Genomic DNA, 14,042 nt, shown 5'->3' with positions numbered 1-14,042 from the left:
GGGGGGCCAAAAAACGCGGGCTGGGCCCCCCCCAGACAATGGCTGTTTCTGAGCTGTACGCCCCCCCCCCAAAAAAAAAAAAAACCAACCTGTTAAGCTGTGTTTTGGTTTCCAACACTTTCCAGACAGAGCAGCGGGCGACACTGCCCTCCTCCTGGAGGCTCCTGAATTTTAACTCTGACAAATTTGGGCTTGGAAATTATTGGCCACGCAAAGGGTTTCTTTTATTCCAGCCTGATTTAAACTGCAAAGATCACCGTCTCCTTTTCCTGCCTTCAGGGGAACCCTCCCTTCCATTTGCAAAGGCCTCTGTCTGTTCTTATGTTGGTGGGAGTAAAAGAAGAGCTCTGCTGGAAGCAGTGATGTTGTTTCACCACTGCTGCAGGCAGAATTGGGCCCAATATATCTGATGTGCCAGAATAGGAGATCTGCAAGTATGAACTGTATTTAGACATTAAAATCAGAGAGATGCCCAACTATTCAACCTGCCTGGGCAAATGCAGTTTTTCATGTACCCAGAAAGAGCCTATAAAGTCAAGTGGCTAAGTTTAAGCCCAGAAAATAGTGTGTGATAGTTTTTGAGATTATCTTTGACTCTCTGGCATTTACTACCATCTTTATATTGTGGATTTATGAGTCCAGACCTCCAAGTATATTTTCACTCAGCAAGCGTCAGTCCTACATGAGTAAAATGAAAACCTGCTCATATCCACAAGAGCAATGTTAGCACCACCAGGCTTTGCAATATTGCACAATGCAAACTGTCAGGGCCTCAATCAATATCCATCAATGCTCAACAATAAAGACATAGTGCTTCAGATGGGAAAAGATTAGCCCTTATCAGATTTACCAGTTATCCAGGCAATACAGGATCTGGGATGCAGACTGATTACGCTTAGGAGAGATATCATTAAGTACAAAAAAAAACCCCAGTAGAGCCATGAGGCGCCAGGAGGAACTCAGTTTTTGGAATGTGGAGGCTTTGCTTTAATATGCATTAAAAGAACAGCAAAAAGCTTGCTCTGGGTCCATGTCCCAGGCACTGCTCTCTTCCCCATGTTGCTCTGCCTGCTACAAGGATCAGATTTCATGGTTTATTGTTCTCCCTCCAACTGGCCACCATCCACATTCTTCTTCTGTACAAAGCTGCACCTCTTGCTCAAAAGAAAAGAGTACTATGCCATCTTTTTATAAATTTTAGTCACATTTACACACACACACACAGAGCAAGGGGATGACTTTTAAGCACTAAACAACATTCCAGGGAATGCTGTTGTTTTTCTTTGAGTAAATTCCTGCCAATGAGGCTAAAAAAGGCTGTTTTCCATCAGAAGGTTACTAATTTTTGAAGAGGCAAAAGTGTCTCCCCTGTCTTCTGATCCTTTAACATTTTGCCTTTTAATGAAACAACGTTTGAAAAGTCCTATTCATCACCTGCCTCAGGAGAGAACTGGCACCAAGACGCTGCAAAGCTCAAATTCAGCTCCAGACACACTGCTGGAAATCAACCCCCCAGTCACTGGAGCTACTTTGCTACAATGGAGTAAAATCGGTACACAGCAGGCTGGGTCCAAAATTTCAGTATCAATGTCTCAATGTAAATAAGAACTCTGTTGCAGACAAATAACAGATCTACAGGCTAGATTGAAAGAAATGTAGCAAGTATCCCAGAATTTTAAGGTCTCCTACCTAGAATATTTATTCCATGTAATTTTTCTTCTAACTGAGCACTGGGAACTCATTTTCTTCTATGAGATTTGCAGTAAAATTATCAAAACCTAACAAAATGTTCCACTCCTGAACATTCACCATCTTTCTTCGGCAGCTCAACAGACTGTAAAACTGAAGCACTGTCATCCAGTGTATAATTATTGTAATAAGTCTTACTTGTAAAATGAGGGAGGCACCATAAGCTTACCTAACTAGTCTGAAAATGTAAAACGCTCATCACCTGTAATCATTGTCTTAACTGTCCTTGATCTTTACTGATAGACACCAAATTATAGTAACTCTCTCTCTGACAGTGAGAATCAGCTAAAACTGCAGCATATGCTGAGCACTAGGAAAGCTGCAGGAAGAGGGGCTATTTTGGCCAATTGAAGAGACTCATTGCAGGAATGTCTTACTAGCCAACATCTGAGATGCAGTGAAACACCATGAATGTATTCTTCACCCACCTCTGGAGTAAAAAACATTTGATGGGCTGTAATTTATGAAGCTGCAGCAACTTTCAATCATACATTCATCCATAGTCCTTAGATCCCAAGCCAGCAAGACTCTCTACTTGGTGTTTAATTTAGGTCCCACTGCACACAAACAGGGCCCTCAGGTGCTTAAAGCAGCATCATTGCTTTAGGCCTTTGGTGAATTAGGGGCCTTACTTTGATAACCCTTTAAAAGTGAACTAAATATCCCAGAATGTTACGTGTTCTGTATTTGGAGAAGCAAATTCAGTAAGGCATGAGTTCTTCCCAGCTGTGTTTTAAGCTGCTGCATCAAAGCAAGGAAGTACTGAGCACACCCAACCTGGAAAAGTGAGTCAGTTCTGGGGAGGCACAGTGGGAATGTACCTCATTGACTGACCACTAGGAAGGTGACATTTAAATCTATCCCCTTATTTCTCATCACTATCACAGGACAAGGTTACACCAAGTCACCTACTTTGAAGAAATCCAACTCTATAAGAACCAGTCCCTCAGCAGGGAAGAAGAGCAAAGGAAACTAGGTTCTGGGGGTACTCCCCATCTAAGCAGCACACTATTGAGCAGATCCTAGAAGAGCTTCAGAGATCTGTCTCAGTCTTGCTGGGTGAGAAGTGTTTCATTCCCTCATGAGGAGCTGATGGAGTGTCTTTGTGCACGGCTAAGCAGCCTGATGGATTCTGCTGCCAAAGTGTTGGTTCAGCCTAAGAAAGTGCTTGGCTTTGGTGGCGAGGTTCAGTGCTTCCTTCTGTTCTTCCTAACAAAAGATAAATTCTTTATTCCTCACACCCCAGCTGCTCTCAGACCCCAAGCTCTCCCTTGGTCTGAAGTCCTCGTTCACAGCACACCTCTCTCATCTGGGGTAGCAGTGGATAATGCTTCACAACCTCTCCTGGAGTCTCAGGGAGAAGGTTGCTGGAGAGAAATCAGGGCTGTGCCTCACTCCTGCCAGCTGCTTTTTTGCATTTACCAGCTCGGTTAACAAAGGGTGGGGAATGGCCCTCATCCAAAGCAGGGCATTGCTTCTGGCAAATGCTAGCAACAGGTATTTCAAGTCTGCTTCTTTGCTATCCGGGAGCTGAACTGTTTGACCTGTTGTCCATGAAGGACTCATTTTAACTTCACTTCTCACCCCACCTGATCCTTTCTATCCTCAAAAGCATAACACAGAGATGAATTTGTTGAAGGGACTAAGAAAAAAAAAAACAAAAAAACAACACAAAGCACAAACAAAACAAAACCTATTCATGCCGAACCGATGACGGGAAACATATTATGGGAACATCTCTACAGTTTACAATATAAGCTAAATAAGAATAACACCTATACATGCAGAAATAATTTATTTTAGTGGCATGAAATGCATTTTGCCTAATAGCACAAAGCTCTGCACTGGGCTAGAAGAGACAATGCATGATGGAATTTTAGTACAGAAATAAAGTTACTCTGATAACACCAGGATGTTGCTATTGCCTTGCTCACGTGTACACTGCACACATCCCAACACTGGAGCGATGTCACATTTCAAACACAAAGGAAAGTAAAAATAGGAAAACAAATGACTCAGTATTTTCACATCAGCCCTGTAAGACAGAAGAGACGTTCTCACCTGTCTGCTTTGAGATGGGAGCGTGGCAGGCTGCATGTGCCTCTGCATCCGCTGAGGCTGCATCAGCTGTCGAAACTGCTGCTGGAGGAACTGGCTGTTGTTGGACTGCTGGGACTGCTGCGTGGCTGGAGACTGCTGCTGCTGCTGCTGGAGATAGTGAATGAGAGACTGCTGCCCCTGTCCTGCTGTCAGAGGCGACATCTTCTGAGTAGCTGCCTCTGAGGCAAAGTGAGACAGTGGTTTGGTGTTATTGAAAGAAAACTGGTCTTGGCTAACAGGGTTCTCATTCACCAGACCTGGCTGTAAGCTACTGGATGGCTGTTGCATAATTATGTTCATATTTTTGGACTGGTTTGTAGTCATTGATTTAAAAAGTGAGCTCTGCATACTTGTGGGGTTGCTGGTGGGAGTGATGTTAGAGATTAATGTACCTTGAGGACTGAAGGGCTGCTGATGCAGAGCTGGGCTCGACAGCTTCTCTGGCCTGTACGGTGGAGAAGGTCCAGTATTTGTGGAGGCCATGCTGGCAACCAAGTTGTTCTGCGGACTTTTGATGTTGTTGGCTGGTAAACTGGCTGCTGTCAGGTTGGGCAGCATGGAGCTCTGCGGGCTGAAGGGCTGCTGGTTCAGAGCTGGACTGGAGAGCTTCTCAGACCCATAAGGAGGAGAGGGGCCACTGGATGGGGTGCTGCTGGAAGTCATGCTTGAAAGCAGAGTGTTTTGAGGACTCTGAATGCTGCTTCCTGGTAAATTATTAGCAGGCATGCCAGACACCATGACATTTTGCGGACTGAAGGGTTGATGGTGTGGGGATGATCCTGCCCTGTAAGGTGGAGAGAGACCTGGAGGAGACATGGTTGGCCAGCTGGGAGCCTGTACTTGTTGCTTAGTACTAGACACCTGCTTGCTAGCTGCCAGCTGCTTCAGCTGCTGAGCGTGCCAGTTGGAGCCAGGTATGTTGGGTAAGGGTACTGGCAGCATAGGTGGTGGCTGGCTCTTGCTCTGAGCTGCTGCAGAGATGGGTGATGCAGTAGGTTTGTTTGAGGGAGGAACTTGGAAGTTAGCTCCAGCAGATGATGGTCTCATCTGGGGAGATCCTCCACTGGTTGGATTGCAGCCTGGAGAAAAATCTTTGTTAGCAACATGGTTCTCCAAGTGGGAAGTCTGTGGGGAGGACTTTGGAGTGGTACTTATGTTTGGTTGAGAGTGACTCAGCCCAAGTGGTTCTTCAGCCTTGCTGCACAAAATCTTCTCCAGATCAAGCTCATTGGGAGAAGGATCAGGCATTTTTGTCAGCTCTTCCAACAGATCTTGCAGCTCCTGGTCCACAGACTGTAAGCTGTTTCCTTTCTCATCATAGTGGACAATGCTATTGTTTTGCCCCCCTATTGATCCCTTCTGATTTATTTCTGTGTTGGGTGGCACTGAAAACGGGGAACCAATGCCACCACCATTCATGTGATTGTTTTCGAGGAGCACTGAATGGCCTGTGACTCCCAGGGAAGAGGTGCTGTGACTGGTGGGGAACGGAGAACTTTGCATTTCTGGGCAAGCCACACTGGGATTGGCACCTTGGCCCATGGCGAGGTTTACGTCATCGAGACAAAGTCTTTTGCTGTCATTTGGGAAAATGACATCAGGCACGCCACTGGAGGCAGGAGAGCTATCATCTTCCAGTTTTCTTTTAATGGATCCCTGTAACTGTGAAAAAAAAAAAGGAAGAAGAAAGGATCCGTTACCGACCTTATTCTAATGTGCTCTGAAGCTCCATACTGTAACACAGGCTTGGAGATAAAGAAAATTAAATCATACAATTAAAAACCCAATCATGGGAGACAAATTCAATCAGGATTTAAGTGGATACAACTTCACTGAAATCAAAAGAGTTATAGTCAGACAAAGGCTACATCTCACATATTGGCCTTAAAACAGACGTTAAAGCTATAAAACACTGTCTGTCATGTGAATTGCAATAGAAGTTTTTAAAATAGTTTCTGGTACCATTTCAATTAAGACATTATACTCCCTGCATAACAAACATGCCAACATTTTTCTGGTAACATTTTTTAGGTCTCGATGGCAGATCTAAATGAAACTCTGGACTGAATTTAGTGACCCTCTGCCAGTGACTCGGATTAAATTCAGACCTGAGACAACTAAATTGTTTTACGTTCTTTATAGGCAGAACATCTGAAATAACTGGCATACTTTCTAAACAAACCAAACCAAAACAAATTCTCAACTATCTATCTAAACAGACTTTCAAGCTTCCTAAGCACAGATGTTTTAGATTTCAGAAACAGTAAATAACAGCTAAATCTCTTAAGTTTTTGTTTATTCTTCTAAGTCTAAGGCAGTATGGGCTTTGCTTTTTTGAAGGTTTGCAACTCATTCATAAAAATTTGTTTTCAGAACACAGTTATATAAATATCTTGATCTACAAGAAATGGTAGAGTTGTAAATCCACAAATCTTAGGGTGAAAACCTGTCTTCTACATTAAAGAAAGCAAAACTGAAAACAATGCTTCTAATACTAATTCAGCACGATATGGCAATCTCTTCAAAATATAATCATCTGTGGCTATCAATTTTAACAAGCATGACCTGTATGTCATAGGATTAATCAGACATTAGCATTACTGCTTCAAGTTAAGGGAAATAATCCTTATGTCCTTGTTTATCAATAGAGTGAGGCAGCATTCAGAGAAGTATCTCATCAGCAATGGGAACACCATAGAAAGTCACTGCTCCTCTGAGCTAGCTCACTGCAAAGCATCTCCCAGCTCTGGCCTACAACTGCAAGTGCTGCCAGTCATCTAGTACCTTGAAAAAATTTCCCATCTACTAACAGCTCATGTCACCAGAAAAGCCCCAACACCTACCCCATTGCCACCAGATCCATTCAAGGGCTGTGGTGGGTGTGACTAACTTCAAAGTTTTACATCAATTACCAAGCACATCAGTTTTGCCTAATAGTCACTACGCAATGGCAGCAACTTTGGCGGTGTCAGGCAACTCTGTTGTGGGACTATCACTGCAAGGTGTTCAGAGGCTGCAAGGCACAAGGTGGGCACACCTTGTGTGGCTCCTTCTGAAATGTGCACATGAATGCCCTGGTGTCCACCCCTAAATTCAGCCCATCTTCAGGCAATCACCCACAAACGTGCATTGTTCTGACCTGGGAACAGGGGAGAGCTGCCTGAAGGCTCACTCAGCTGGACTCACATGAGGGCTCTCCCATCACTTATTTCTAACTTGGTAGGCAGAGAGAAGACTGCAGATTTGTGCCAAAAGTTGCTTGGGCTGATGCAGTTTAGGATTAGTATTAGGTGTTGCCATACTAATATCTAGCTTACACAGAGGTCTGGGGGAGAGTGAGAGGATACAAGTCATGATCATCAGGGCAGATGGACAAGCAGGTCTGCATACCACAGAGAGCTGCTGGTCAGGTTTTAGGAAGAGTTCCCATACGCTCCACCAACAGACACAGAAGCTCTAAAGGGCACTGTGGCAAAGAGACATTTTACATGGGTATTTTCCCCTCACCCCCTAAGAGCTATCCCTTACTGGAGCAGTAAGAGCATCTCTCCTGTCACCTCCAGTTCATCGCTGTAACTCGGGTCGCACTCCAAGCCCCCGGCGAGGGAGACCCGGTGCCGAGCAGGGAGGGGTGCCGAGCGGGGAGGGGTGCCCGCTGGGCACCGCCCCCTGGCTGCCCGGCAGCCCACCTCCATCAGCAGGGCTCCGTGAGGTCTGAGCCACGGCTCGGCGGGAAGCGGCCCTTCCATCAGGGCCAGAGGCAGCTGAGGCATCAGCGATTTGATGATCCCTCTGGGCCGGTGAGGCCAGAATTTGCTTAGCTTTAGGAAATGGAACGAGGCCTAAATCTTCTCCCAAGTGTTCATCTAATGATGGATGAAATTGTTTTCCTTCATTTTCTTCACTAAAACAAAGCCAGAGTTGCATGTTTCGACAGATGTTGCCTTCTGTAGGCTGAAACATGTTGCTAGAGCATAACTGCACATATTTAAACTCAGACATGTATAAAGAATCTTTACAGGGGCTTCACACATCCAAAATAAACACAGCATGTTCCCAAGTTTCACCCTGGGAACCTTCAGGCAGGAAGTGGTGGGGGATCTCCCATACTTGGCCAGCTGACATGCTGGCATGCATGTCCTTGCCAGTGTTTCTTTTGCCATAGGACATTCCTATGCTCTGAGTTACTGGGGAAAAATTTGGGCTTTCTAAACTCTTTGAAAAATAGTTTTCTAACTGTTGTGCCGGGGTGTAAATGTGATGGGGAAACAAAACTCCCATTTCCCCAGCACTGTTACTAGATATAAACAGATAAAATAAGGCCATAGCTTTCAGATGGCATGGGCATTCCAAAACTTGGACAGGATTTTTAAATAGGATGCTGTTGCTTAGTCCTCGGGAGAAGCTTGGCTGAAGAGAGGCAGTGAAATTTGCTGGGTGTCACATTCTCTTGAAAACCAAGACTTCTGTTTCCTAGGCGAACATCTGCAAAAGGCCCATAAAATTCAGAAGACCAATTTTCCCCTGTGCAGGGAGGTGTAACTTCACGCAGCTTAGCAGCGTTGTTTTTGCTTAAGATATATCTGACTACAGTCCCAAATTTCAGAGATGGATACCATCCTTACATCAACTAAACAAATCACAGGATAATTTTGGTTAGAAGGAACGCCTGGGTATTATCAGCCCTCTGCTTCAAGCACATCTCAAATGAAAAAAGCAGACGACAGTATTTCCCCAGGCACTTCAGGATCACCTACATACCAAAATCCCTTCTTGGGCTGGATGGGCCAGCCGAGGTTTGTTTCAGTATTCCCTGCTGGAACACAGGTGGTTGTTACTCCCACACAGCACATTCTGTGCTGCTGCTCTCTATGAGGAGCCAACATTTTTCTCCCCAGCTCCCAGTGACTGCTCTCCATGAATGTGCCACCATGGCAGCCCTGATGGGTGCAGGGGACAGTAATGCAGTCTCATATTATGGGGACACCAGTTGGCTCGGACACGCTAACAGTGGTGGCAAGACATTATCACCCAGTCACTACAACTTTAGGATCAGGAGCTCCTGACCTAACCAGCTCAAGAAACTGCTTGTTGCAGATCATTCATCCAGTACTCTCAGACGTCTCAAGACCATTGCTTTGAAGCCTATCTATCCTTTTCTAGACTCCTCCCTTACTAAAGACATTTTTACTGCCCATTTCCTTCACCTAGCCCTGGATTTCCCAAGAAGGGGATGATTTATTCCAACTCTTTCTCCTCTTCTTTGAGAGAGCTTATGCCATTTGACAAAATCAACAGAAACAACAGAACCAAAACATGTTCTTCCCCCTTCTCTGCTAATCAGTACATTGGGCAGCTGTGTTGCAAATGGAATACCTGAGAAGTGAATAGAAATGTTTTAGAAACACGGAACACACACATACACAAGCTGGCTGGAGGCTGCCTATGCCTAAGTATGGGAAAGCTTCATTCATATGTGCAAGCAAGGACAAAGCAGACAAGCAACAAAGGGCCTCTTGCAACCTTGTCAAAATTCATTAAAATGCATCTGCATGCACAGGCTAACTTCTCTTTGGGAATACCTGGGAAACAACAGCAGGCCCTCCCAATTCCAGGAATATCTGATTACCAGTTCTCCGGTATCTCAGGTCTGCTTTTAGAAGTGAGAGTGCCATGACCTCAACACTACTATCCTCTCAAACCCAACAGGCTGTCTTTCTGGGAAGGACTCGAGCTACAAACGAGTAGTGCGACTCGCAGTATAACAAGACTAAATAATAACTGTTTACCCTGCTCTTTCCCAGGAACCCCATACAGCTGTGGTTACAAACATCTCGCTTGTCACACGCTACCTGGTCGAGCAGAACCGATTCCCTGTGTGTGGGCAGAGTGCTCCGCAGGCACGTCTTGTGCAAGGAAGGAAGGAAGGAAGGGCAGACTCGGCAAGTGAAACTAGTCCTTGGCTGCACCCTCTCCTAGACTGAGCTCTCTGAAGTTGCCTGCTCGGGTGGCTTTGGCGTCAAGCACTTTGCAAACTCAGGAGGTGGTGCTGGCCTTGAGTAACTTACTATTTCTCAATGGAAGGAAAAAGGAAGGCTGGAAGTGGCAAGAACTGCAGCAGAGAGATCAGATTGTTAATAAATATACACTGTGGTCATTCCATTGGATTTTAATAATTCACTGAACGGGCTCCTCTTGGACCAGCTCCCTGCCTTGCTGTCACTCAGCCTTCCTCCTTCCTTTAATACATCAGCTGTCCTCAGTTGCCACTCCAGCTCTCCAGGTGAGCCGAGCCGCCCCATGGCCCTGCTGCCAGCCCCTGTTAACTCTCCTCCCATCACTTGCTCCTTTGCCTGCATCCTATCTGGGAGGAAAGAGCCACCACGGCTTGCTCAGGAGAGCCTCATTTCTCCAGCCTTGCAACGATCCCCCTTCTACCAGAAATAAGGCAAATCTAACCAAAGACTCCTATTCATGTCAACGTAATGCAGAAACAAGAGAGAGGAAAAATGTTAGGTGAGGCATTTCTTTGCCTCTCCCTGGCTTCTGCAGCCTGTCAGAGATTCAAGCCTTGATTTACAGCAACCGCAGGGTGCTGATTATTGATCTGCAATCACCCCAACCCCACTCACTGCCATGGAGAGATCCAACCTACAGCAGCAATTCCCACACCTACGCAGCTTCTTCAGGCGAGAACCGAGCCTGGTGGGACGCTGCCATTTTGAACCAATGTCTGCAGAGTCTGCTCCATGTTCTCTTTTGGTGGCTGCTTCACCTCCCCCCATCTCCAGCATGCACCATCACTGCTGGAGACTTAACTGCATGACATCTATGGATTCATGACTAGGACATCCAGAATAGGAAGCAGATAATCCTCCTTCATTGGGCAACTCAAGACCCTTGTAACTCTTGGAAAATCCCAGTGTTGGCTTTTCTATTTGCTTGACTGAAGGAAAGAGAGAAATGATGGTAAAAAGAGCTGGGTGGAGGTGGGGAAAATTCCAGTCTCATCACAGATACTGGGATTTGCTAGTGTTGTGGCAGCTCTGTGCAAAGCCTCAAGGAGCAAGACAGTGGTGCCTCAGAAACCTAGGGTATCCAGGTCATCAACAGGCTGCTAAGAGCTGGCATATCTGAACTATTTTGACAGAGAGAGGATATTTAATTTTTGGTGGAAGGGCTGCGCAATGCAGCAGCCCAAGATAAGTGGAAGCCTTTCTGCCAGTATTTTTTCAAGGTAAACTGCAAACTGTTTTTTCCCCTACGCTAAGTATAAAACCTGAGTCTACGGTTTGCTCAACTGAGCTGACCAGAGAATCCATCACACTCTGTCTCTTTCAAACACTAGACACTGCCAAAACTTGAAGTATGTATTTGCCAGAGGCAAACTGTTTGCAGCATTCAGCGATCAAGGCTTCAGTCTCTGTGGCTTCAACAAGCTTCAGCGAGAGCTATCTGCCCATCAGCCCAAAATGTTTCTATCTGTTCTGACAAAAAACGTCAGGTAATGAGAAAATGAAGCTGGCAATCTTCCATGTAAAACAAGAAAACAAATTTTTCTCTTGTGCCTTAAATACACAGTTTGGAAAGGCTCATACTCTGTACCATTCATTTATCCACCTTCTAGATAGATTTTAATGGCCTACTAATCTTCGAGGATGGTTCAAGAAAAAGAGGTGAGAATTTGACCATGCACTGGAAGGCTGGAAAGTGGATTAGATATAACAGTACCTTTTAAATGGCAGCAGTTACTTGCAGTGCTGCTTGGACTATCAGAGAGGCAGTTTGGGGCAGCAGGCTGGCTTACACATGAGCAACAAAACCCAAATGCTCACGGGCAAAGATCCCACTTAACTGCAGCAGAACCTGGCACCACACTAAGTGCATTTAGCACATCTGCAAGTGCATGCTGGCTGCAATTCAGGGACAGAAACTCACATTATACATCTAAATCCAAGAAAAAAAAACTCCTGCTGACCAGCAAGTAGCCAAAGCAGACCATGGCTATGAAGAACATAAATTATGCTTTATCAAAGTCACATCTCAGGCTACAAGGAGAACTCAAGGAGGCTCAAGCAATTACAACTACCATTCACTTTCTCCATACTAAGATTAAACATAAGCTAAAATCACATTCTTCTGCTTTAGGCAGTTTGACCCTTCTGATTTCAAGCAGTTTCAGCATGGATGGATGTCATTTTGCATTGTCAGGAATGAGATCACACTGTGATTCCAAGCTACCACAGAAGTGTTTCACTAGGCTTAAAAATAGCAATACCTCAACTCCCCAGTTAAGGAGTACCAGAGTAAAGTCTGCTTTGGGGTCTGTGGGTATTTGTAGGCTGAAAAGGTGGCAGATGAATCTGTAATGAGGTGCAGTAGTGGAGAAAGGATTATGAATAGGGAAAATTCATGGGGTGGATTTCCTTCTATTCATCATGCTCATGGAAATAGGAACTGGCGATGTAAGCAGTCATTTTAACCATGAAAGGACATAGGTTATTAGCTAGCTTATATGTACGATGTGGATTATTTTTAGCTGGAACTACAGCTTCTCCCTATTTATAATTTACAGTGGCAATATGAAATCGGCACCCTTTAAGACAAGTATATTAACATAGATTGGAAGTTGCTACTTTGGCTACGCACATGTAAAACACCTTCCGAACACTGCTGCTACATTTGTAGAATCTGATCTCCCATCAGTACAACAAACATCAGCTGACTTGATGGGAGCATGCTGTGATCCTTTGCCCCACTACTGTCACCACACATTGTGATTCTCTCCATTTATTGCCTCAGTAATTCAGGAACCTCAAGCAGTGTTAAAAGAGAAAGAAGAAAACAAGGTGTGTGCTTCTCCTTAATAAACGTGCCAACACTCCCTGTTGTGAGTGCAAAAATATTAGGAACCACCAGGGCAGTTGCTCCCATGTCTGTGTGCATCACCCGGACCTGGGCTGACAGACACACCTCGTGTACATCACCAACAATCAGTTCCCCTTCCCTGTTACACTGCTGCAGCACAACAAGGTCTCTTGTTGGACTATTGACTGTAAGTGAACTTTTAAATGGTGACTGTAGGCCCATCACTTTCTTTTGTCTACGTGCCCTTCTTCCCCAGGTCATCATGCAGCATAGGAAGTAATCCTGGCTGCAAATACTCAGAACTGCACTGCTTAGCCCGTAAGCACAAAAATCCAAAACATCATGACTATACAAAACCAGAAAGACGCGATCTTACAATAAATTTAAACCACAGAAACTAACAGGAAATTCAACCTGGACTACCAAGAGTGTAAGGTTTTAGTGCTTTTTTTTCTAAATCAACCAAAACTAAAAGGGAAGGAAATACTACAAATGATTTTCTCATCTCGATCCGTGTGAATGCAGGTACACTCATAATGCCAGAAATATGTGTGATCTGTATCCTGCTTGAAACTGGAACATCTTACAAGCTACCCAGCAGCAAGTTTGTGAACAAGGGTTTTGTAATTACCCTTGTGTAAAATTACAGGCAGCATCACTTAGTGCCCATGTGAAGATATCAATGTGGGACCAGTTCCAAGGAGAAAAAAACAGCCAAGAATATACCTATTTTGCCTTCCCACACAAGCTAGCCACATGCAAAAGCCCAAATAACATTCACCATAAAGAAATGCAAAAAGAAAACAAACAAACAAAACAAACAAAAACCACAATAGCTTTGCTACTTTTCAAGTCAGACAGAATTACCAATCTCATTTAGAAGGCACCAACAGAGATCTGCCCTATCAAAACAAATGTTCAGAGCCTTCCCCTCTTGTCTTTCCTTAGCAATTCATCTGCTTTCGGTATTAACAGCACTGTTAAAATGGAAATTTTTCCAGGAGAAAAATTGCTGTTGACAAATGGATCTGAAGGAACAGGACTACTGCTTGCTCCTGTGCTGTACTGCTAGCAGGAGATCTCTGTACAGATGCCTCTTAATTAGTCATCTGAAGACTTACAGCAATCACGTCACGCATATTGTTTGGGTGTAACTTCCACATTCCATTTAATGACAAGTGTTATTAACTAGACAGCCGAAGACAGAACAAGTTCTCTGCCTCTTGGTTTTTAAGCTGTAGTACGAGAGCATTTCTTTCATGTCTGGCCGTAAATCAAGATCAATCTTAGACTCAACGCCTTTCCATCAGTATTACCTCATCTTA

General features: G+C 44.6%; 1 protein-coding gene across 1 annotated transcript in view; it reads right to left on the bottom strand.

Moving 5' to 3' along the window:
• MAMLD1 (mastermind-like domain containing 1) overlaps positions 1-7,622 on the bottom strand; it is a 35,264-nt gene extending 27,642 nt beyond the window's left edge. Inside the window, exons 1-3 of the mRNA XM_008942798.1 lie at positions 7,407-7,622; positions 4,242-5,511; positions 3,811-4,028 (exon numbers count right to left, since the gene is read on the bottom strand). Of these exons, the coding sequence (XP_008941046.1) occupies positions 3,811-4,028; positions 4,242-5,511; positions 7,407-7,622 (1,704 nt within the window). The remainder of the gene's footprint in view (positions 1-3,810; positions 4,029-4,241; positions 5,512-7,406) is intronic.
• Positions 7,623-14,042: the final 6,420 nt, after the last annotated feature.

The sequence above is a fragment of the Merops nubicus genome, unplaced genomic scaffold (genome assembly GCF_000691845.1).
Source record: "Merops nubicus isolate BGI_N331 unplaced genomic scaffold, ASM69184v1 scaffold28420, whole genome shotgun sequence".
In the NCBI taxonomy this organism is placed as follows: Eukaryota; Metazoa; Chordata; class Aves; order Coraciiformes; family Meropidae; genus Merops; species Merops nubicus.
This window is presented reverse-complemented; position numbering and strand designations above follow the sequence as displayed.